The following is a 25,599-nucleotide window of genomic DNA, read 5'->3' as shown; positions in this document are numbered from 1 at the left end:
ACTTGTCAACTGGCCAAAAGGGTCTCTCTATAAAGGTTTTTCTTAGGGTTGTTTTCTTCACCAGGTCCATTTCTTTAGGATTTTTCTCCTTCCAGTTTATGCACGTGGACTAGGTAGATAGTGAAGTGACCATGTCTGAAGTTTGTTAGCAAATCAGAAAGCTCTCTTGCCTAGTCCAGAGGACTGGCTCTTTCCCTGCCCTTTTATAGAATCATAGGAGAATTTGGGTTGGAAAAGACCTCAGGAGGTCTGTAGTCCAACCTCCTGCTCAGAACAGGGTCAGCTGTGAGATCAAGACTATGTTGCTCAAGACTTTCATGTGACTTTTTCCAGGGGCATATACCTATTCATTTTTTATGGATTTTGGTTTTTGTTGTTGTTGTTGTTGTTTTTTTAAGTATTTCCTTTCCATAAAGGAGCCCAGCTACTTTTTATATTTATCTTAAATGAAAGGCAGACATTACACTCAGTTTTCATATAGGTTAGCCTAACCTCCAGTAATTCCAGTAACTCAGAATTCTACTGCACTGCTCTTTATATGCTCTTCTCCACTCAGAAACTTCTATTTCCATACCTAGACTTCTGTGCCTTTCGGTGCCTTTTAAGTTAATAATCAGATCTGTGACCTCATTTTCTGGGGAATGGGGAGAAGTTCAGGCTTCCAACCATCGTAGGAGAGCTGGTGGGAAGGCACGTCTGAAGGTCATCTTCCTGAAGCAGAACTGTCACCAATACTAGATTAGGATGGCCATGGCTTTTTTTCTTCCGTATCTGTAGTTCAGTGCAGATTACAGCCTGGCCCCTCATCTCCAGAGTTCTTGAGTTTGTACTGTAATGAGTGCTATTGCTGTTGGAAACTGTGGCTTTCTGAGACAGGATTGGATTAAACAAATGGTCTAAAGCAGCAGTTGAGTGGATGGAAGCTGTGCTATGTAGAACATCCCGGGTCAGCAGTCTTGTGCAAATTTATGGATTTTATCATTAGCTTCAAAAATTCACAGGAGAGAAGAATTCAAGTAATAAAATACAGAAAGTACTGGCCAAAATCAAGAGGTCTTTTACAGTGCAGAGGACACTAGTGGGAAGCCTTGTTATTTATAGATCTCTAATTCCCTATGTGTTCTCTGTGGGCAGAAGGAATAAGGTGGGATGGGGGAAATGGATAGCAGGCAAGGCCTTGTAAAACGTTCTGAATCACTTGCTGTCACTGTGGCGTGTCCCAGGCAGCTAAGCAGTGAACTAGAGCCACCCGTGAAGGTGCAGAAGTTGGGGTGGGTAGTGAGGAAGGTAACAGGAATCCAGGGAAAATAAGGTGGCTGTACTGCAGAGCCCCAAAGGGGAAAGAACCATCGTACTGACTGTAGCTGTTTGCAGCGTAGATACCTGGCTGGGGAGGAACAAGCCCTTCTGGGCAGCAGTTCATCTCAATCTGAGGAAAATAGAACGAATGAATTGTACCCTGAAGGTGCCTGTTCCTCTTCGTTGCAGACAGCTAAACATAGTTGCCCCGGATCACACCTGTGAGGTCTGCTCCTTGGGATAAGCCTTCAGGCAACTTCTCAGGATCAGCCGGCTTAGAGCCGCGATGGTGCCGGTGTTCTGGTACAAGTATAGCAGCCCGCCGGTGTCCAGCAGGGGAAACTGGGTCAGCTGTATGGCACACACCATATCTATAAACCACTACAGATAAGCGGTTTTGTTTGTCCTGTACCCGAGTGATAGCTATGGACTTACCTGAGTACATCTGAGGATTGCAGGATCAACCCCAATACTGGTGGAGTATAAAGCAAACAGTTGACAGAATTGTGACAATTGTAAAGTTCAGTTCTAAAACCCCCGAGCAGTGGAATAGATTAATGCTTCTGCAGATTTTCCATTAGTTGAAATCTTCTGTTCTTTGCTGTTCTGTGAATTGATGAGTGCTTCCCATGACAATTTACATTTCCATCTTGGACTGTTTTTTGTCTATGTTGTGAAAGGAAACAGAATTCATGTGTCTTACTAATGCGTTATTCCAGCCCAAAGGTACAATGTACAAATGATATGGGGAAGGTGAGCACATTGGAGTTTTGGGAAAGAGAGGGAGAAAGATGATGGTCAGAAAGCATTAAGAGGAAGCTAGTATCAAGATGTGGAGGCATATCCACATTAAATCACGGCAGACAAGTAAGAAAAGACCCCTTCTCACTGTATAACTCCCCCTATAAAAATCTGAGTATAAAATCTCTTTAGAAATAAAACATAAGCCCTTAACATCTTGAAAAAAATCTTTTGTATTTATGGGGGGTGACTTAATAGAAGGCAGGGAAGGAGAAAGGCAAGGAATTAACAGTCATTAATATAGATTAGACTCAGCAAACAGTTTTAGCTGAGGAAAGAGGGAAACATTTTGAAATAGTGAAAACATTTCATTTAAACAGATTCAAAATTAAAAGCCCGGTATTAAAATGCCATGCTAGTTGATAAGAAAGGCTTAGCTTTACAAAAGAGAAAACAGGAAAAAAAAAAAAAAAAAAGACGACCAAATGTTTAGAACTGATTATGTAATCCAGTAATACACCAAAAGATGCTATTTTATGTGGACAGTATTTAAGCTTAAATTAAATTGAAATTTTTCAGGTGTTTACCTACAGATTTTTAGAAATCTTGTTCAATTAGCTTCATTTTCATATAATTTATTCAGTTTGGTGTTGAAACAAAATGCATTTCTCTCTTAAATGGCATCACAGCTGATCACTGAAATGTTCACATAGGACTAACTATGCCTAGCTAGCAAAAGTCATTTTTTGCTGATTCTGTTCTTAATTTATTTCATAGACTACCTGTAAGGCATCAAGGATATTTTCCATCAGATACTGTGTAACATAAAAGAAAACCTCATTTCCTAAACTCTTTGCTAGATTCCCGATGCAGAAATGAGCTGACAGCAGCCTTCGCAGCCAGGTTCACTGCACAGGCATTTTACTTCCTGGGACTACAGGAAAGTAAAATCACATCAATAGCTCGGGACGTGGTGCCAGGTCCACAGTTTGGTTCAGATCTCATCAGGTTATACATGGAAGCAAATGGATTACTTGCACTTACATTTCTTATCCCATGTTCAGAGATTATCACAGTCAGATCCTAAAAATTTGCAGTGGGAACATGAATATGTTTCAGGTTTTCTTCAATATCTAGAATTTGTATTTTCTAAAAAGTGCATATGTGGCTCTAAATGCCTGACAGACATTCTCCCTAACTCTATCAGTAAAGCCCTGGAGCACTGTCAACAAGCTATTACCAACATCCAAAAGCACCGATCTGTTTCATTGTGTTACTCTTGAGTACCTAGCCTCTTGTAAATGGGATTGTTCGGAGTTAAGCGTATGTCTTTAACAAAGGGAAGATATGTTTCTAATGCCCTTAACAGGTTAATTTTGATCTTGAAGCCTATAGAACCCGAAGATCTCAGAAATTCCTTTTAAGTAAAATAATAATGTATTCCACACTAAGTGCTGAATATAAACACTGTTCAAAATATCCTAAAATTATCTCTGAAGGAAATTGGATCAGTTTGGAGAAACTTACACTTTAAATACTATTGTTGCCTGAATCATCTTTAATTTTTATCACATAGCTCTTTATTTCTTTATTGATTTTTGTATGGTGAAACCAAAACAAAGGTGAGGGGGTGGATGATGGTTTTAGTTTTTCCAAAGTCAGGAATCATCTCTTCATTGCTGCCTTCTTGCCAGAGCTCATTACAGTAACATCCACATGGGAGCATGATACAGGGTGTCTCCTTTTATCCCAGACCAGACACTCTCTGCCCCCCATATCATCCTTACAGCCCCACATCCCAACTCCTGGAAATCCCAGGCCAGTGTTAGGCGGGATCTGTGGACCCACTTTAGTTGCATCTCTTGCCTTTGAGATGCTGCTATGCCTTGGTTTTTCAGATTCACCTGAGGTTGGTATAAACACCAAAAAAGTTTAATGTGCAAACAAGTCTTATTTTAGCAAAAGATTAGGTACCAGAACTAAATAAGAAAATACGGTAAACAACACTTTTACCTCACACTGAACACTTAAAGCTCTCCCTGCCTGAGCCACGGTCTCAGCCACACTGGGGGAACTAAGGAAGTCTCGTCCGTCTTGCTTCTCCTGCTCCAAGTCTACCAGGACTGACTTGATCTGTGGAGCATTTTGAGATTGCTTCTTAACCCTGCCTTTTCCCCAAGATTGAACCCCCCATCCTCTTTCAAACATCTCCACATCTCTCTTCAAGGTCCTGTCCCCTAGTAGGAATGCCGGGGTTTATGCCAAATATACCAATGATGTCTCGGTCCCCAGCCCTGCTCTTTATTGTTCTGATCCTTTCGAAGTTTCTCTGAATTTCCCTTGCCAATGTAATCCCTAATTATTAATTCAGTCCCAACATCACTGTTGGGCTCCATGGCTTCTTGTAGCAGCCAGATGCAAGGTGTAGTTGTGCTGAGCATAGGACTGCTCTTCCAGATCTGTGGCTTTTAAAAGGAGGTGACACCGTTATTTGCTCTCTGAATCGCCCTGTTTTCTTTTTGCAGTACTTGGTTCGTGCTATGCTTACTTTTCCTAGTGTATTGTCTCTCAAGATGAAATACTCTCTTTCTTGGATCTTGTATTACCACAGCTTCCAGGGCAGAGTGAAAGTGAGCTGTGCCAAATACGGAAAGTTTGATTTTATAATGTTTTACAACTACTTGATTCTCTTGCAAATCGTAATAGAGGAGACTGGGGGATGTGGGGATCTCAAGAGGCCGGCAGTCCCTCCCACGCCTCCAAGGGCAGGCCAGCTACATACTGCCGATTGTTTATCCAACCTTTTCCTAAACGCCAGAAGCCTCCCTTGCCAGATGACTAACGTTTCAGTGTTGTCCTGCTTGATTTTTTTTTAAGGTATCTGACCTAAATGTCCTTTGCTACAATTTAATCCCGTTATTTCTTGCCTGATTTAGAAGTAACATGGAGAGTGGTTCATTCCCTTCCTATTTACAACTATTTGTTACTTATTTTTCAAACGTTACTGTGTTATCTGCTTAGCGTTTTCTTCTCTATTTTGAATCACCCCAGCTCTCTCAATTTTTCCTTCTAGGTCAAGTTTCCCAAAACTCTTGATCATTCTTATTGACCTGCTCTCAACTTTCTTTAATTGATCCATATATTTCTTACTCAGGCTGGACTTCACCCCCTCTTGAATAGCTATACAAAATAAAGGACCAGAGAAATTTAAGCCCTGTATACTCTTAATTTGATTTTTTTTTTTTTCCTCTTCAGGTACCTTACCCTACTACGGCTTCTGTTGCTACCTTCTTGATCCTAATAGTGATGTTTAGTGCGTTCATCTTTTCCGCATTTTTTGCCTTTCAGCCTCCTCGCTATCTCTGCCTTCTGTGCTACATTAGTGTGTTTGTCAGACCTGGAGTGTCATATGGGAGAAGCCATTTCCCTAAGCACAGAGCATGATTTTTCCCCCCTTTTTTTCTTTGCTCTTCATTATACATTAAAAAATTACATACACTGAGATAAGTTCATCACTTTAGGCACTTGGTGACGTTTCCAACATTAGACTTTCTATTGTCGATGTTGCTGTCACTGCACTTTCCAGCAACCACGTACAGTGGTGGTGATTGCTCAGTTGCTATCCAGAGCTCTTTCCTTATTAGTATTTTTGATGTTTTCCTGTTAACCTCTCATGTTCTAAAGGGGACGTGGCATCTGTGCTGGATGGGCCCTTCACTTAACTGCTGTCAGAAACAAAAATGTTTTAAAATCTTCCAGTTTGCTCCCATTTTGTGCTTAAATACCATCTGGGCAAATCAAGGATTCCCACATTCTTCTTCCCTTGGTAGAATTTTACGTATTCTATATATTTATATATTCTATCTATTTTTATATATATTCCCTTGTGGAATTTAATATATGTTTATTTTATATAAGATTCCTCCATCTCAAAAGTTAAGATGACTTCCTTTTACTTTCTCAAATTGAAATTTGAAAAAAATACATATATTTGTAATTTGTTGTGCTCCAGAGGTTCATTGGCAGAAGTCTGACGTTGGAAATACCTCCATCGTACATCATACACAGAGAGGGATGGGTAGGACTGGTTGCCTTCTGTGGTTGTGTGAGGGAACCTGGTGAGAGAAAAGTGACCTTGACTGATGTGGAGGAGACAAGCAAGCAAGCCAGAGAGGTGGGATTCTGGAGAAGAAATCAGTGGGAGAAGTTTGTCAGTTATGTGTATGTGTGTGTGAGACAGAGAAAAGTGGAGGGGGAGCTGCTTTAAAATTTTATGCTGCAGAAATCAGTTATTTTTTTTAATTTTTCTTTCTTCTTTGAAGAGCAATATGATAATTGTGGATGGTAGGGCAATGAGATTATTTTAGGAAAGAAATTCACCAGTTGTGTTACTGTGATGATAATGATGCAGTTCCACAACTTCCAGTAGCTAGTAGCAAGAAGGTAGATAGGTATGTGCCATACAATTTTAGTACCATTTCTTCCCTAACCAATTCACCTCTCTGTTTTGATATTTGAAAGACATTACGCCTGAGGGTGTATGTGTGTTGTACAGCAGAAGTAACTATAGTGACTCTATAAAGCTGCATCAAATTGTGCAAAGCATGTTTCTACACTACATTTCTTGGACATACTAAGTGTTGTATTTTAAATATTTGACAGGAACTACAGACTGCGGTGTATGAACAATGATAATTCCCTAAGTGGTGGTTTGTTGAGAAAGTGTTCTGCAATTTAGATAATTTTTTCCCATTGTCTAGTGATGTAACACTAATGGAATTTTCCCCCATTTTTAAAATATCTTTTCCAATATTCATTAGGCCCAGACTAATGTTTTGTTTTGAAGCAAATTCCTTTCAACAAAATGATTGAATTTTAAGTTATAGAGCCCTTGATGTATGATCCATATTGATTTTTTTTTTCCAGAAATCATCTAATAGAATTACAATTTTCCTGTCAGAAAATCTTCATAATAGAAGAAAAAGTCTATAATGGAGCATCTACAAAGTGTATAGCAAACCTGGCATTATTAAGTGAAGTGAGGTTTTATCTTATTTTCCTTTTCACGTTGTATTTTTACACTTGCCTGTATAAGAGAATGAAACAGACTGCCGTAAACATACCAACTATATTAGTTCTAGAGGTATGGTAGGTAAGAATTTCAATTCCACTCCAAAGTTTTACACTGAACAAAAGTATCCAAGTAGTACTACAGAGCTAAAAAACACTTTGGTGACTTTTGTTCCACCTTTGGACTGTGAATTCTCTGCTGCAGCTCTTAGAGGCACAGCCCCTCTATGGAAAGTGGGCAAAATAAAAAATTCTAGAAATGTTTACAAGTATTGTTATTTCTGTCAATAGATAACAAAGACATTTGCACTTTCCTAAGCTGAAGAAATCTGCCTTTTGCGATCTGGGGACTTCTTAAAAAGAATGCATATTTCTTCATCTCTAGAGAAAGATAATATTGCCTATTAAGCAAAGATCTTCATTGCAGTTGGTTTCTGTGGTGCAAGTGAATTTGGAGAGGGGGATTCTTTGCCGGTATATATGTTACTTGAGACCTTAGCTTCACAGCACCATCGGAATCTCAAATTTCAATATTATACAGCAAACAGTTTTAGGATCAGTTCCATCACTTTGCAACATATGCAATCAGATCAAAACTAACATTACCTTATTTGATGGTGATACCGGTCTTTAAGCAAAAGAAGACTTGCTTGTTTCCTGTAATTCCGCTCATATAATCTTCAGGTAAGAGCTCTGAACTAGGAGAGCAAATCATCTTTGTCCTCTGTCACATTTGTCTGAACCATTAAAATATTGAGCTCCATCTGGTGCTGCTTTGCTCTTCTGTGTCATACAGGACGTGTTTTCATCCAGCACCTTATGTCAATAGGCACGCTGGGAATAGCAATAATTGATCGATAGTAGGGCTCATGTTTAGGTGTCTGCCTTGTCAGTACGTTGTGCCATGTATGGATGTTGCTTTATTACAACAAATTAGAACAGTCCAAACAAAAATCATAATTTGCCCTTGTCATACATTGACCCTGTTTCACTTAAAGCACATCTAGCAAATGAAAGGATTCATACAGAGGTGCACAAAGGATCCAGCATTCTTCCTTCTTAGTTTAGAGATATTATTAGGTCTTTCAATTTCATCTTGTCTCCAGTTAGATTCTAATTAGTCTATCTTTGCTCAAAAAACTTTTATTTTTCTTCTGTTTCTGATGTATATTTTTTTAACCTCAGAGGATCTAGTTATATACATGTCTTTGAGCTTAGCTGAGAGAGACAGATGAAAAATCATGTAGACTATCACTTACCAGGAGTTTCCTCTCTGCACTAGACCATAATATTTCTTTTCATGATCAGCCTGAAACTGTGACTTGGTGAAGCCAGCACATTCAGATGAATTTGCCTTTATCTCCTGTTGCTTTGCGTCTAATTTTTTGTGGGAAGTCTTATGCAGTAAGAGTATGCTGGAGATTTGGAAAAACGTAAATCTATGTAATTATATTAATCTGAATCGTGAGCTGAACGGTTGTAATCAAGCCTATTCTCACCATCTTATTTTGCTTTGGAAAGCACTTGTCTGTCATGTAGCAATGGTGTCGAGTTTGGAGTCTGGGTTGATAGTCATATAAGTATTTCATGTCTTTCTTGATTATAAAAGCTGAGAAACAAGACTCTGAAGAGGGAGTTGAACAACCAAATAGCTTCACCTTGGTGGAGCATAGGCAGGTGCTCAGAACCTGGGCTGCTGTAAACACTTCTGCGTCCACATGGGGTGTCAGTGGTGGCCTTTCCGTCCAGAGATGCTGTGGTGCCCAGAGAGGTTGTGAGGTCTCCATCCACGAAACCGCACTAGTTGTCCCCGCTTTGAGCCAGGGGTTTGGACTAGATAACCTCTGGATGTCCCTTCCAACCTCCATTATTCTATGATGCTATGATAAGCAGCTTGTTTGGTTCCTCTAGGTTATTTGTATGCACAAGCTATAATAAGCCTGCCTGCACGTTTTGGGTGCTTGACTGATTGTTAAGTTCACAAAATTAACTGTTGGTCAAAAAATAAATTGCCTTTTTCTTTGCCAAAGCAATGTTTCTCCAATAAGCCTTTAAAAGCACACATGAATATTTAATAGACAATTCATTAAATGTAAGTATTTTTTACTTCAAAAAATGATTAATGAGACATAAATCTGTACTGGAAAAATATTGTTTTTATATTTTACACTTGGCATAAATCACAAAGGAAGCTGCCTGATAAAATGTAGTTCAATTGTAGGATGTATTTTTAATGGCCTGTGATGCCAAAAGTAAAATATTGTACATAAGAGACCTTTTTTGGCCCATAGTACAGTCAAAAATGTTTGATGATCTCAACCATCGCTGTATAAAATATTAACATTTTTAATCTAAAATTGCAGCATATAACTGATGCCTCATGTAACGAGACTTAATGTCAAATAAAGTGTTCATAAGTAAAAATGCATTATTTTGCTCAGAGGTTTTAGCTATCTGCATTTTTAAATCTTCAAATAATTAATTTCACATGTTTATACTATCCTCCAGTCCAGAGGAATTAAAAGGTCCTGTCTGTTTCTCAGATGAAATCCCTGTGATTAGCTATTTTAATTGTCTCAGAAATCTTACCCAGATGGGTCAAAACTGTATTCATTCAGTATTTATTAATGGGATTATCAAGAAATGTTTTATCGATGCCTCACATTCAGATAAACCTCTTCCATTAAGAAGGTCATGCTGCAGGTATTTCTAATCTTTTTCTCTAGGAAGTGGAGTCCAAGTCAGAGGATATTGTTTCCATGGTAGATTTAGTTCATCTAAGTTACCTCACTGTGAGATCCATCCTGTCCACCACAAGTGAATTCAGCTGACATTAGTTAGAATTAAAAACATCATCCTTTGTCATGTTGTTTTGTCTCTCAAAGGAATTTGTATCTCTCCATTGCAGACTGTAAGCTCATCGTTGCACAGTAAACTTGAGCAATGAGATAGTACTTGCATTTTATTTCTACTCGAGTAACCTACCCTGTTCTTTAAGTTGCCCTCCCACTCACGCATTTTTGTCTACATGAAGGGACATTTGCAAACATTTCCCCTTGTTACTAACTCTGTTCTGTTCCAGCATTGAGATGCTGTCAGCTGCTGCCAGAAATTAAGCACTGTAACACTGACACCTGCTCTGAGTTAGATTAGATGACACATTGCCCGAAAGCTGGCAATAGCCAGCCACCTGCCTGCATTACTAACTCCACTGGAGCTGAACCTTTGGAATTATTTTGCAAAGTAAAACTAAAGCTTTACCCCGTCATCAAATTTTGCTATGAGATTTCATATAAAAATAATTTTAGATTGTAATCACATGACTCTGTCTCCTTATATCAAATTATTCTATATTTTATATGTCAGTGTCCTGTTATGTCAAAATTGTTTTATTAACAGCTTCCTATTTATTAGTTAGGGCTTTCTTTTTTTACTCTTATTTTCGTCCTTATTGCTTTTTCACTACAGTTTCTTGTAAGTCAAAAGCTTCTTAAAATCTGAATTGAAGTGTGAAGAGTATATTCCCCTTTTTCACTAAAACTGTACTTTGATTGAAAGTATATATGCAAAAGATATTGGCACTATTATTTGCTAGATTCCTCTGATCCATGAGTGTGGAGGTTAATGCTTGTGAGTATGTAATATTTTCCCTCAAACCAGACGTGTATTGACAGTATCTAAGTAATTAGCTGGTAGTAATGTATGCACTTTTGAAAAGCATTGGCAGCATATTACTGCTGCTTTTCCAGTTCTGTGAAATTACCCTTGTGAATTTACATTTACTTTGGTTTTGCAGAGGAAGAATGGTTTAATCAACTAAAATTTGCTGGGTTTTGTTTTTCCACTTCATTCACTCCACATGGCAAATCAATCTGTGCTGTTAACATAACAGAGTAATTCTCAAAAACAGTGGAACCTGTAGCAGTTACTATTTAATACTCTGCACTCAGATGTGATATGGAGCTTGATTATAGAAAGAATTGTTACTAGAGGAAGGATGTCGATTTTCTCTCCTTTTCTGGCTTTTCCTGCATTATGGTCTTAACAGAAATAAGCTGTGTTTGCCAAAAATTAAAGAACTGTTCCTGTTCTCGCTTTTTAACTTGCCTTGCAGGGTCTTGCTAAAGTAGGCAAGGTTTGATGCTGGTTGCTGGATCTCTTTCAAATTCTTATTTATCTCCTTTTACTTTTATGAGGAAGGCTTTAAAAGGCGAGGAGAGCCCCAGTCTTGAGTATTTTTTGATTAAATGATGATAGGGAAAACACCTTAACGGTAAATCCTTTCTTTTCCCTACTGATATGCATACATAAATGAGAGCATTGGTTTTTTTGCAGTTGCCTGCCTGGTAGCCTCAAGGCAAATAAACAATTACACTGTTCAATTGGAGACACTGTAACTTTATCCTTCAAGGTTTGTCGTGTTTTAACCCCAGCCAGCAACTAAGCACCAGGCAGCTGCTCACTCACTCCTCTTCCCCACCCCTGGTGGGATGGGGAGGAGAATCGAAAACAAATGAAACTTGTAGGTTGAGGTGAGGACAGTTTAATAATTGAAATAAAAAAATAAAATACAATAATAATAACAACAGTAATTTAAAGGAAGATAATAAAAAGAGTGTAAAATATAACCCAAGAAAGACAAGTGACGCACAATGCGCTTGCTCACCACTCGCTGACCGATGCCCAGTTAGTTCCCGAGCAGCAATCCCGCCCCAGCCAACTCCCCCCAGTTTATATACTGGGCATGACACCACATGGTATGGAATACCCCTTTGGCCAGTTTGGGTCAGCTGTCCTGGCTGTGTCCCCTCCCAAATTCTTGTGCCCCTCCAGCCTTCTTGCTGGCTGGGCATCAGAAGCCGAAAAATCCTTGACTTAGTCTAAACACTACTGAGCAACAACTGAAAACATCAGTGTGTTATCAACATTCTTCTCAGACTGAACCCAAAGTGTAACACTGTACCAGCTACTAGGAAGAAAATTAACTCTATCCCAGCTGAAACCAGGACAAGGTTATGTGCTGTGAATCTCTTTTCTCAACTTAAGTCTTAACTTTTAGACTCAAGCAATGCGTGTATTAAGGTGAGTCCTACAGTTGTTTTTCTCTTAAAATCACTTGACAGTATTACTCATAATGAACCAAAAAAAGTCTGTGTTGAAGAGGACATTCAGGAGGGTATTTGACAAGAGATACTGATCTCTAGCCTTGATCCTGGAAGACAGCCTGCAAATACAGCAGAACGTGGGCTTTTCAAGAGACGTTCAATGTCAGCATAACTTTGCTTCCATTCAGACTAACAATGATAACTTCAGAATGAGCAGAGTCAGGTCAATAGTGAACATATATATTTAAATCCCGCCATCAAAAGGAGTTAGAATGCCTACAGGAGTGTACATGTGAGTTTAGTAGCCAGGACTTAAATTAAACAGTAGTTGACACCACTCTGTGCCTGCTTTCAGAAGGAGAATAAGCGCCTGCCCTTTCCAAGTTTTCCTTCGCCTACCTGATGGCTGTAACTCACCCAAGCAAGTGTTTATGCTTTTGGGGTTACATAAATAGCCCCTACTTCAGGCTCTTCCACTCCTTATACAGTGATACTGGAGAAGAATATGAAGCTTTGCTTTCAAACACATTTGTGGTTGCTTTGTTTTCTTTGGGAAATACAATGTCTGTATAAACTTAATTGTAAAAGAGAAAGGTAGTCTTCCCAGAAGGGCGAGTCTGTAATAAGAGGGCCTGTGGTACTGCCTATATTCTGGGATTGGCAGCGATGGAACGGTACTGAGGTGATTTGTCAGCGAAGCCAGAAAGGTTGGGAATTAGTAAATATTTCTCATACAGAGATATAGAAACTTGTGGTTATCAAATACTGATCTAACATTTTCAGGAATTATGAAATATGATTTCCAGCTGTAGAAGGGGGTTGGGGAGTAGAAAGAAGAAGGAGGGAAAAATTACAGCTTGTGAAAAATAGTAGATCAATGGCACTGAACACTGAAACTCATTGTATATAGACTATCTGTAACCTAGACTCTGGTGATCTGAATTCTACCATACAAACCTGTTTTGAAGATCAGGGTTCAATTAAACTAAATACACCTTGCTGCTGCTTCTCAATCAGAAGAATAATTTTTTAAAAAGTTATTGTAAGAAACAAGTCATTTTATAAAGAATGCCATCTTTGCACTGAACATTTTGAATTTTTATGTATTTTCACGTCTAGAAACTTGTAGTTTTCAACCAATGTTTCTCTGGAGAAGAGTACAGTTCCTCCATAGAAAATATTCTTTTCTCCCGCCAGTTTCAGTAAGTAGGTTGCCCAGAGGCTGTGAAATCTCTGCCTGTGGAGATACTCAGGACTCAATGGGACAAGCCCCTGAGCAACCTGATCTAAGTTGGCCCCGCTTTAGCTAAAGAGTTAGCCCAGATGACCCCAAGAGGTCCCTTCCAACCTAAATTAGTCTGCGATTCTCTGATTCCGATAAGTCTCTTGTCACACTGGGCTTGCACTGCTCTGAAGACCAGCAAGAGTATTATTACTGACCAGAAGAAAATCTGTTTTGCTATGGATATTCCTCCTCAAGGAATCAGTGTGAAACAACTAATTAATTTGAACATTGATGGCCTTGCAATTATCATATGGCGATAACTCTATAGGCAGTGGTGCCACAGGTCAATTCCAAACACTTACTCCATTTTTGTGTTTGCAAAGGGTTTTATCTCATTGTCTGTCCCCTTGATTCCTCTGTTTTTCTTTCTTCATCATCTAGACATCACTTTCTAGCAGATTGCTCATGTCAATAGTTGTCTTATTTAAATTTCCAAGGGGAGCAATGTTACATTGATTTTTGTTTGCGTGTTCCCATAATGTGAAATTGAGTTTACTTCTCCAAACCGTTTAATGAGCCAGGCCTCAAAAGTCAATTACAACAGAAGAATGCTCCTCTCCTCTCAATGAAACATTTAGAAGCTGAAGGATACTGTGTCTACATACTAATCTAGCAAAGATAGTTTAGCAGATTCCATTCACTAAAGTATTTTTGTAACTAAGATGGTGCTCTTGATATTTTTTTTCAGGTATTTTGATTAGTTATTTTCTCCTTAGATTAAGTGAATGTGACATTTCATTCAATTACTCCTCCATCTGGATTTGTTCTTCTCTTTCCAATCTTGTTTTTCTGAAGCTTTCCTAGTGCTTTCCTTTATGAACACTTAACGTGAGCAAACCCAAGAGAAATGGATTTCCATATTAATAATTTAGCATTATTATCTCTTTCGTATGAAAATAACTGAACCTCCCAAATGCCTTTTGGTTAGATCTTCTGTTGACAAAGCTGATAAAATAACATTACAAGGTATTGAGTAGAAAATATTCTTTAAACATTTGTATTTATATTTCTGATAACTATATGGAAGTTTTTCGTGTTTCCGCGTGAAAACGTGTAACACATATGAAATCAGATTTAGATGAAGATAGTGTTCACTTGTGAAACAGCATCTCCACAAGTCATGTTACTGTGGCTGCCATATCTAGTGTGGCTTAAACTACAATGTGCTGGAAAATGCCTATAAGCTTCCCATTTAATAGCCATCACTAAATTTACAGGCTGTGTTTAATAAATTTCCTCCATTTCTCAAATTTTATTGGTGTGTTAGGACAACAGTTTCCTTCTGTAGATTGGGCCTATTAGGCAGTTCTTTTGAATTTTGATGGGGTTTGTTTGTTTTTAATCCGAGCTGTTTATGACAAAATTGCCAGTCCACTGCTGACTTAACCTCATCTTTGAAAGAGTAGTTTGCAGAAAATTTTTAGAGTAGCAGAACTTAGTCTTGGTTTTGTGGTTTCTGCTTGCTAAAGTCTCATGGGAAAATAAAAGATAATTTGTGAAACATACCTATAAAGAAAAACATCATTAGAGGCCTAATTTGGAATCCATAAAAGTCAATGGAAAGAGTACAACTGAACTCATTGTCTCTGAAGCAAGTCTCTTTGGGGTATTTTGTTGCTGTTGTATCATTTCATGTTGAAATATTTTTCAGAAAGTCATGAGCAAAAGGACAGCAAGGGGTTTTTTTTCTGCAGTTTTTAATACCAGAAAGTTATTCCTTCCATTATGCGCTAAATCCATTTTTTCATGCAGCCCAATAGTACTTTGGGTACAAATATTTCTCTGTGTCCATTTTTGAGGATTCTGATATTCTATTTGTTTTAAAAAAAAGTTAACTCTGTAGTGACTGGGTTGGGGGGGGTTCTTTTTTTTTTAATGTGCTAAAGAAAATCATATATTTGTATCTTAACTGTTGGAGTTTTCATTCCTATCACAAACTAGTAATAATGTTTTAGCATCTCTAATGTTTTAATTAATGTTTTAATAATGTTTTAATTAATACTTAATTTTTAAAAATGTTTTTATTAATGTTTTATTAATGTTTTAATAATGTTTTAATTAATACTTAATTTTTAAAAATTTTTTTATTAATGTTTTAATAATGTCTTAGCTAGTCCTTAGCATGTTTTAGCTACATGCTATAGCAGTTTCAGTAATTTCAGCATCTATCAGGATACTGGGAGGAAGAATCAAATAGGCATGAAAAGTATAAATGTGAGCCTCCTGCCCATATAGCCACTGTAGCTCCCAGATAAACAATACTAGATTTAAGAACTCCTAGTAAGTTGTGTTAACCAAGAATTAACGTGAGAAACATTGAATATATTACCATGTCTAAAAAACTAGGAAGTCATTCCTAAAGCCAACTAACAATTTTCTTGTCTGGTTTTCTCAGTCTTCACGCTTTCCTTTTCTCATACCCTGTACCCCTTTACGCATTTCCTGGGTATTCCTCAAACTCAGCCTGTAGTAATTCTCCCTGTTAATGTGATCCATTCAGCTGTCTAAAGCTGTATTGTATGCAATTTTATGAGAATTTCATTGATTTTCATTAGAATTTGAACAATTCATCTTCCAGTATTAACATGTGGATGTCTGTGTTCTCATGTCAGCTTCAGCTGACTCTGCTGTAGCTTTCTTGTAAAGCACTATTTCACCTCCTGAGCGCAAACACAGTTAAATTTCTCCCCTTCTCCTCTTTCCTGCATGTTCTCCGTTCTTCGCCAGACAGCCTTCTGTTAGGTAGCAGCTCTCTGCTGCCCATACCCTACATGAAGCTCTTTTCCACACTACATACAACCCATAGAAAAGAAGATAGTAGTACTGCGAAGAGATCTTGCTGGCATAGTCATGCGCCTTGACCCTTCTGGGCAACAAATCTGTACAATTTTATGCTGTGGGCAGCATCAGATTTCCTTTTTCCTGCTGGCTTTAGTTGTAACATTCAGAATTCATGGGGCCAAGAGGGAAGCTGAAGGAAGGGAAGCTGGAGACCATGGCTCTGTAGCTGGGACTTCATTATTTGTCCATGTGGGGCAACAACGATAGGACCACACGTTCATACAAACTTTTCTTGATTGCTAGATGTACCTCCACACGTCTGCACTTCTGTGTGCATGCAGAAAACCAGGTCAACTGGCAGAATCAGATCCTGACTTGCCATTTTGTTTTCAGCTGAAGTTCAGGACCAGACTTCCAGACCCAGAATCACCCACCCACCCTATTTCCACCCCACACTTGGGTAACCCATAACTGCATGTCAGCCTCCCCTCCATGTCCCCTTCTCCATGGGAAGGAAACGCACGTGCAGCCTGGAAGGGAGCCACAGCATGGCTTTCAGGAAACCCGAAGGAAAACGAGTTGACAAAATACTGATAGAACTACACGTGCTTGAGGAAGACTCAGGAAGCGCGAGGGGTGACACAAGACCAGAAAAAATAGATATTGACCACTGACCCGTGGTTTCTTTCTTCTTTTACTTGAAAAAGTAAGGCCCGGTGGCTGTTTTGTTTTTCTTTTGCAGTCATCTCTAACAAACAGTGACATCATCTTTGTGAAGTTGCATGCCCCTTGGGAGGTCCTGGGCAAATACGCTGAACTAATGAATGTAAGAATGCCTTTCAGGTAGGTGTAGTTGTATTTTGTCTGAACCTCCAAAGTCACACTATACTGTAAAGCTAACGTAATGATAACACCAAAATGCACATGGAAAAGCTCTTCTGTAAGATACCCCACATCTTTAGAAAATATAAATGGAGTACCTTAGATACCCTATTCATTGCTGTTTCTTGTTAATGCCTGAAATTTCGGTACAATACTGGTTTGAAATTAAGGTGAGCTGTAGCAGTGCAGCTGTTTTCATGGGGTATTCTATCCTTAGGCCCTTTAACCCCTTCAATGCTGGAGCCCCCTGCATACTTGTGCGCTGCTGTTTTTTAAATGGACATTTCATTGAAATCAATGGGAGGTCAAGAAGATCCAGGTACGTAAGGCAGCACAGAAGGTGCATGTCTGTTGGACGTATCTGGTATGTTCAGCACCTGTAAATTGCTTGCATAGTGTGTAATTATGGAAATACAGATTATAAATAAGTATCCCATCTAACAGGAGAACGATTCAGACTATAAATGCTTTTTTCTGTGGAGAAAATAAAGAACTTATATTACACGCTACTGATAACCAAATTCATTCCACATTGTCATTCAGATTATTTTTATCGTTTATTTAATATTATTTGCATGTTGGGCTATGAAATTTTCTATGTAAAATATTGATTTTTACTCTGCTGGTTATCAGAACTGTTAAAATAGCATAAAGACTTCCACTGGAACTGACCAAAACCCATGAACTGAGAGGTCTTGATTCTTCTTTAATTAGCAGGGTTTATAGATGTATAACTCCATTGATTTTAATGGAATTACTCCTGAGCAAGAAAAGGATCAGATCCAGAATATGCAACTAGTGAGTTGGTGTCCTCTGTAGGATTTCTTCTTTTTTTTCTTACTTAAGGATGAAAAATGCCTCTGGTATGAGACAAGCTGTAGCAGTACAGAACTTGCTAGGAAGAATGGGTATGAATTAAGTACAAAATTGCAGGCTTATTCTGTATGTATTTTGGTTTTCATTTTCACAGCAAATCTTCAACTGTTCTTTCTTGTGCTTTTAGTGCTAAAGAGAAAAATATAAAAGCTATCACAAGCCATTGCAAGATATTAATATTCTTTTAAAAGAGCGTTCTAGCCATAGAAACAGCGGGCTGGGCCAGAAGTGTACCTCCTTTGACTTCTGTGGCATTCTTTGAGACGAACCTGCCCCAGCAGGAGGATAAGGTCTCATGATTAAGAGATACACCAGCAGCTCAGAATTTAGACACTGAGCAGCTTGTTCTTTCCTGATCTGAAGTCCCTTTTTTGAAATCTATCTCTCAGCAGATGGCAAAGTAGATGCCATACAGATTATATAGAAAGCATCAAAACCACTAAAGGTTTCTTGACCTGCTTCAGGATCATGGCTTCATTCTTTCCACTTCCATAGAGAGAGAATTATTACAGTATTGTTAAGAGGAAATCATGGTGACTTACTGATGTCTGCTGGGTAGGCTCTTAAATTTTATTTTAAGAGCAGCAGTACTGTTTACCATTTAAAAACAAGGACCAGCATTCTACAAAATGTCCCGTAGTCTAGACTACCTCTTTCCAGGTGCCCTTATCTAACCCCTTGTTTTTAGGGCCACTGATTGCTTACAGCACCCAATATTTTCGGCTGGAATTGTTGAAGGCCTATGCATCAGTGAATAAAATCCTTGCTGTTTCAAAGAAGGGGTGCCAAAACAGTGGATACCTCTGAATATTTGAAGCAAAATCATGAAGTGGATGGCATCTTCAGAAACACTTAGCTTTGACCCTTCTCTGCTCCTGCCGAGTAGAGCAAGATAAATAACACTATCTTGTGGAGGAGTTGGCCAAAGGAGGCTGGCCAACATGAAATTGTTTTGAAAATTTTACTTCACCAGCAAAATATGGGCACTGATAACAATAATGTCAAAATATTATGCGTTATTTAAATTCTAAGTTCTGAAAATTAACCTGGAATACTAACCAGTTTTTTTTCTATAGTTCATAAAGCATCAGTGCTGCCTTATTTTAGAAAGCTCCCAACCATGCTTGCTTCCAAGGCCCTAACAGCACCCCTACAGTACATTTAATATAAACAAATATTCAGAATACGTGTGGTGCAAGCCCTTCATTTTCCCAAAGTGGTGCAGTTCAGCATTACACGATGGAACCTCTCAGAATAGACAGAATCCACCTTGATTTAGCCATGACCTTCAGCGGATGACAAAGCCTCTGGAGGAGGTAACCAGAGTTCAGGCAGGCACCCAAACCTTCCAGTAAGGAGTATCAGTCCCAAACCCACACCTAAAAGCCCTCGGATTTTCTTAACTCTCTCAAAGATGCGATCTCTCTGCTGAAGGCGATGGGCCAAGTCCCGAGAGCCGCGGTGTGCCTGCGGGGCTGGTCGGGGAGCAGACCGGGAGCGTGGGGGGCACGTGTCTGCTCGCGCACCCGTGTCTGCTCACTGGATCCCCGTGCGCGGTCCCACACGGATTATTGCACTGGCAACAGAAACCGGCTGTGCCTGTCCGAGGGGGAGGCCGCATGCTTTGTGGGGGGGCTTGCCAAGCACATGCTCATTTGCTTGTGTAGCCTATGTTCTGTTTCAAGGGCTGTTACCCCAACAGCAAGCGCTGGTCCCGGTTGGTACTGCATGTGTTACGGCATATTGCAGCATCAGGTACCTCTTCCCTGGCTTTTCTGAGTGATTCCCCCTTGTGTTTCACCGAACGCAGCTTCAATAGTTCACTAGTGGACGTGAGATAATTTATCCGTATTTGTATCAGTCCTATAGAATTCCTGCAGCAGTTTATGGACTTCTTTGAAATAGAAAGACCTTTGGGTCCCTGTCTTTCACACATGACAAATAGCAGAAAAGGAGAAGACAATGGGAAAATGATGACCTTCTTGCAATTCAAACGCCACCAGAGTCTGTGTGGCTTCCTGCGACAGTTCTGTTAATCTCTCTTTTAGTCTCTTCCTCCACCTCTTACAGGCTTCTGTCTTCAATCTCCTTTCCTTCCTTGCTAGTTCATACTGTAACTGACGATGGGTTTTCTTCTCGACTGGCTTCATTTTTGCTGTTCTTCCAGGAGAAAAATCTATTACCTGCACCGCCGATACAAGTTCATGAATAGGTGAGTACAATTCTTACGCCAGTCCAGTTTATGTTCATTTGGACCTAATAACAAAAATAATGGTTAAGGTCAAGCTGGAGGGAAAAGTTTATTAGTTGTGTTTGTAGGAAGAGTGGAGGGAGTCATTAGACACTAGGGTGTCTGCAAAAACAAACACAGAAGTTGCATTTTTAAGGCATCTGCAATGTGAAAGAGGCAATTCATTTTGTCTGTGTTGTCTTTTTTAGGAATAAGGAAATATTTTTCAATTGATGGAGTCTTTTAAAGAACAATAAGTGTGTTAGTGCAAACACTGTATCTCTTTTTATGTAGCTCATTAGGGAGTTTCTTGGGGTTAAAATACCACAGTTACAGCTTTTTTTTCAATTCCGTGCACCTTGCTTACTTGTAATAGTGATGGCATTATTTATTTATTGCTTCCTCTGGCAGGATGCTTAGTACTTTGGCGGTAGATAGGAAGGCAATGAACTGAGTTCATCTCTGGTGTAACGTTATTGAGCTTGAAAGATGAGTATTTTTTAAGAATCTCTGAAGTGCTTTCACTCGGTTATTAAATATCTTTAAGGTTATGTTTGATGCCTGGTTTATGTCTGACAATGTAATGAAAACCTTCCGATGCTGCAGTTTGCATTTTCTTTTTGGTACCTTGGACAGTTAAATGAAAATGTCTCCAAAAAGTCTAAAAAATATACAGGCTTGGTAAAGACCAGATCATAGGCTGGCATTTAAGGCCACAGTGCTGTTGATGCAGTTTTCAAAAAGGTCTCGCATATGATTTACTGTGTCACTCTGAGGTCAGTGGAAATATGCCCGTGAACCTCTGAGAGAAGAATTGAATTTGAAAAATCTGCATTTCGGAGTAAACAGCTGTATCACTTTGCAGATAACGTCAGTAGATGAACATCCATGGGAAAATAAATCACATATTATCACTCTGCTGTATGAGCATATTAAAAAGGGTTTTGTATATTAAATTCTATCATGGTGTGCTGGTGACTTGAGAGTACCAGCATTGATCTCACATTATAGTATTTGCTTCTTTATATTAGTAAGCTCCAAATGGGCACTTTGTGGAGTTATGGCATTTTACCTAGTCGGCACAGGCTAATAGACGCACACGATTCTTCTAAAGCTTGTTGACGCTCCCCCACTTCCCATCCCCACCTTACAATAAATACTACAGGGGCTGTTAACTTTGGAATTTGTCTTCATTTTAATTAACACATGGCTGCTTTGACTAAAACAATAGATAGGAAGCAGTAGGTGAAGATTCTAACATTTATATGTGGTGTATGAAATTTCATTTTGCATTCATTTTCTTAAGAGTCAGGATGTGATTTGAAGTCAGTATGGGAAGAGGTATGATCTTTTTCTGGTATTTTAGTTCCTGAGTGATGAGAACACTTGGCTAAATTCAATTTTTGTGTTCAGGTCTATAAATAGCTACTTGAGGCGGAAAAGCTATAACTGAATAGTCCCAGTGGGAAAAAAGAAAACATATTCAGCTTTATTTTCATTTATGTGAAACTCAGATAGACAGCTTTGATATAAGTATCTATTTCCTCTACTCCTAGTTCAGTGAAGATTACAAGTAACTGAAGCTATGGTCCATTTTTTGAGCTAAGCCACACATTATGTTGACACTGGGGCAAAATTTATTTTAAAGAGGACTTTTATTACAAGGCAAAGCCCAGAGCGGGTCACTTGCAACTTGTCAACCTGACTTGAATTTTCTCTCTGAAAAATTCTAGTGATCTCAAAATTTCAAATAACAAAACTCCCCTAATATATTTTAGAGGAAAGGAGGGGTGTCAGGTACCTATACAGTACCTGCAGGGGGGGTAAAATCTAAACTAAGACACTATCTAGCACTACAATATGCGCAAAGCTCTATCAAAGCTGACCTGCAGATAAAAATCAGTCTTGATTCAAAACATTTTTTTTTATTTTCCTAACTTCCTCTTTTCTTTGAAAGAACAATTCTATCCCTACCCCACCTCCTAGTGAGAAAACAGTTTCTTTGAAATTATTTGAGAAACCCTTTGTGTGAGTTAAGCACAGTATGTACCTTCAGAAAGAGGATTCTGGGTAAAGATTAGACTTGGAGAGCAGGGGCAGGATTGAAGTGGAAGAGACTTTTGTCTTTGAGACACTGTGTGAATTAAGAGAATGATTTTTTTGCCTTATGAGGCTAATGAGTGTTTTTAAAGAAGGAATTTAAGAAGGATATTATTATCAAATCTTCCACTCTCCTCTTTCGTTGTGGCTAACTCTACAGTGCCTCATCACTCCATGCGCTCTGCTGTTCTAGCGTAGGTTGCTCTACTTTCCAAACACCCCTCCCCTATTCAGCTGAGTATATAAGCCTCTCCATAAGGAAAGGTGAGGCATGGATTAGCCTTCAAGAAGTGATAAAACACAGTAGATTTTTAACACTTTGTGTCTGTGTGTGTTAGCACCAGCACCGCTCCTTTTTTCTTTTTTTTTTTTTTTTTTTTTGAGGTGCTCCTGTACAGTACAAAGCCTGCGCTGCCGGCTGATGGCATTGCTGGAGTGCACTGGAGCAATTTAAGAATCTGGTCATTTTTCTTTTCCAAGGAGATAACTAGTGTTTTTTTTCCCTAGGGATTGCTGTTTTGTATGTTCTGGGCCTTGCAGAAAGGCTTTGCAACCTTCTCAGACCTGTTTGCCACCAGGCTCGCTGAGCATGCCAAGTAGTCTGAGCCTTGGGAATGGCAAACCAGTCAAATTCTGGGTACGCTCAGTGAGAAGCCAACATGAATAATGCATTGCTCTTAAGTGGGGAAAGCACTCTGTGCCTGTGTGCATGCATGCGTGGTGTGATAAACCTGCAGCACGCCTATCTCAAATGTGCACATTGACTTGCAGGATGACTGGGAAAGGATTGCAGTTTAGCAAGGGTGTTAATAGTTTAGAGAATTCAAATGATTTCAGTTAACAAATAAGCATGGAATGGGATATTTAGAAAACCCTTCTGCCTGATTCCTCTTCCCTTTTCCATACCCAGACTCACTAAGCCTCCTGAATATACAGTAACGCAGAGCTTGTGGCCTTTACAGAGGAAAAATTGGACGCCAAGAGACAGGGAATTCCCCTACAGAGAATTTACTTTTCCCTTGTCGTTCTTATCAGGGTCTGCACAGACGAGCTCAGGGCTGTCAGGCTGGATGCTGCAGCTGGGGTTACGGTGCTCAGCCCCTTTGCAGCCCTGGGATCTGACGCCGCGCTCGGGCGCAGACTTTTGCAAACCACCTCCTCCGTGCTCTGAACTGCTGGGCCAGTGCAAACGCTGCCCGGGAAGAGTTTATGATTAATTTAGTATAAGTCCTATGTTATGTTCACATACACATTCCAGTTCTTCCCAACAGTCCTGATGGTCAATTTGCCCGCCCTGCACTGCCATGCTATTCCCAGAATGGGAATACACAAATGGTACCAAAACAAGTAAGAGCTAGTTTGGTTACAATTTTGAAATGTGCCCATGTTTAAAAATTAGCATTAGCTTTCTTACCCAAGATAAAAATACCTGATGGGAGAAGGCTGAATATTCCGGGAAATATTATATGTATTTTAAATGAACGTATGTAATAATTTCACGTCACTTTCCCACACGCTTAGCTGCTTGGGTATGGATTGCCCTCCCTCCAAGTGACTGTGCAGATCTCACAGCATTTGCTGGTCATAGAGTTATTGTGCTGACTTCTGTCAAAAGAAAAGAAACAACTACATTTCCAGTCCTTGAGCTTCATCCAGAACTGGACTTAAAGTTCAAATGATGTCAATTTGTGCCCTTTAGCTCCACTCCTGGCAAGATTCATCCAGTGACTGGAGTATATGCATAGTCCATAATTTGTAGTCTATGGTTTTTGCAGGCAGAGATCACTGATTAGGACTTGAAGGTGTTAGGAACTTCTGAGAGTGTAGGGCTCATTGTGCCAGATGTATCATCTCATCTTATGTGTTTTTCATTATAACATTTTAGTTTGGGTTTGAATTTGGTTTAGATTGTCGTCTTCAATCAGCTCTGATTCTTCCCTTTCCCTTCATTTCAGTGTGCACTTTTGCATGAGTGCACCTGCAGTTAAATCTGCCATTTCTCCAGCTTGATCTTAGTTTGCTTTTACCTTCTAAATGTAAGAATCTGCATAGCAGTCATCTATTAGTCTATACACTGAGTATTCTGGTTTCTTGGAGGTTGTAGTATTGCAAGACACTACAATTGAACCAAATGAACAAAGTAGCCTATTTTTTTTTTTATAGCATCAATTGTGAGGTAAGAATCTGTACGGAGAGAGTAAAGGGATGTAACTTGCTGGGGCTTAGCTGCCAAAGCTCTCTGTCACGGTCTCTGCTGTTCCAATGTTTATATGTCCAAAGTCTAATGTGTCAGTTAGGCCTGAAATTTAAACTAACTGAAAAGCTGAGAAATAAAGGTTTAGAGAGTTGCCAAGAGCTTACTGGGCTTAACGAGATTTATAGCAGCGTGTACCATCAGCATTGCTTTTCTGTTGAGACAAAATAAGATACTTCTATGCTGAAAGCTGGTTATTAATAATCAAGTTCAGCATGTATAATTTGGTCTGCCTCGAAGAAGTCAAAAGACGTTGCGTCTTTTCTGGTTGTAAATGTTAAGTGGCCTAGTTTGCCAGCATGTGTTCTTTGTAAGTGCTCTGTAATGTAATGAAAAAACACTATCTCAAATGCTCACGCTTTTCATGTGCTGCAGGATCGAGAAACAAATAAGCAGGTTTCGAGGATGGTTGCCTAGAAAGCCAATGAAACTGGACAAGGAGACACTGCCAGATCTGGAGGAGAATGACTGCTATACTGCTCCATTCAGCCAACAAAGGATCCATCAGTGAGTATTTTATTATATCTCAATTACAAGATGAAAAGTTTTCCTTCTGGATTCACCTTGGAAAAAAATCAATTTCTTAGCTCAAGTCTTAAAGACTAGTGCCTTCAAATTAGTTCTTTGTCACAAAAAGGGAGAGATAGAGAGTCCTGAGAGAGCATAAAGTCTGTCTGCATTTCTAATAATTAAAGGTCCAGCTCAAAGCTAAAGGAAATCAATGGAAATATTCCTTTTAATTCACTGGAATTTCAATTACATCCCTAAAATAGTCAAATGGCTAATTCTCCCTCGGGTCAGAATTGCAGTTGTTCTTTGTCTCTTAAAGATGTGATTAAAACTTCTTTTTCAGCATTTCTATGTCTTTAGCATAATCAAAATTAGTCTTTCTAACACTGATGGTCGATAACAAACTGATACTGCGTTTCATTCCTAGTTACGATTGTAGAATGAACAGAACTCTAAAGAGAGCAGA

General features: G+C 39.1%; 1 protein-coding gene across 6 annotated transcripts in view; it reads left to right on the top strand.

The window, feature by feature from the left end:
• The window catches only part of ANO4 (anoctamin 4), a 198,084-nt gene that overhangs the window by 106,249 nt on the left and 66,236 nt on the right, over positions 1 to 25,599 (top strand). For 5 of the 6 annotated variants that reach the window (XM_052774479.1, XM_052774477.1, XM_052774476.1 and 2 more), the window contains 4 exons: positions 17,024 to 17,124; positions 17,381 to 17,482; positions 20,207 to 20,251; positions 24,999 to 25,130. In XM_052774479.1, the coding sequence (XP_052630439.1) occupies positions 17,024 to 17,124; positions 17,381 to 17,482; positions 20,207 to 20,251; positions 24,999 to 25,130 (380 nt within the window). The remainder of the gene's footprint in view (positions 1 to 17,023; positions 17,125 to 17,380; positions 17,483 to 20,206; positions 20,252 to 24,998; positions 25,131 to 25,599) is intronic. The other variant, XM_052774480.1, reaches the window with a different exon arrangement.

This window comes from Harpia harpyja, chromosome 23 (genome assembly GCF_026419915.1).
Source record: "Harpia harpyja isolate bHarHar1 chromosome 23, bHarHar1 primary haplotype, whole genome shotgun sequence".
In the NCBI taxonomy this organism is placed as follows: Eukaryota; Metazoa; Chordata; class Aves; order Accipitriformes; family Accipitridae; genus Harpia; species Harpia harpyja.
The sequence above is the reverse complement of the archived record's forward strand: the minus strand, read 5'-3'. Positions and strand labels throughout refer to the sequence as shown.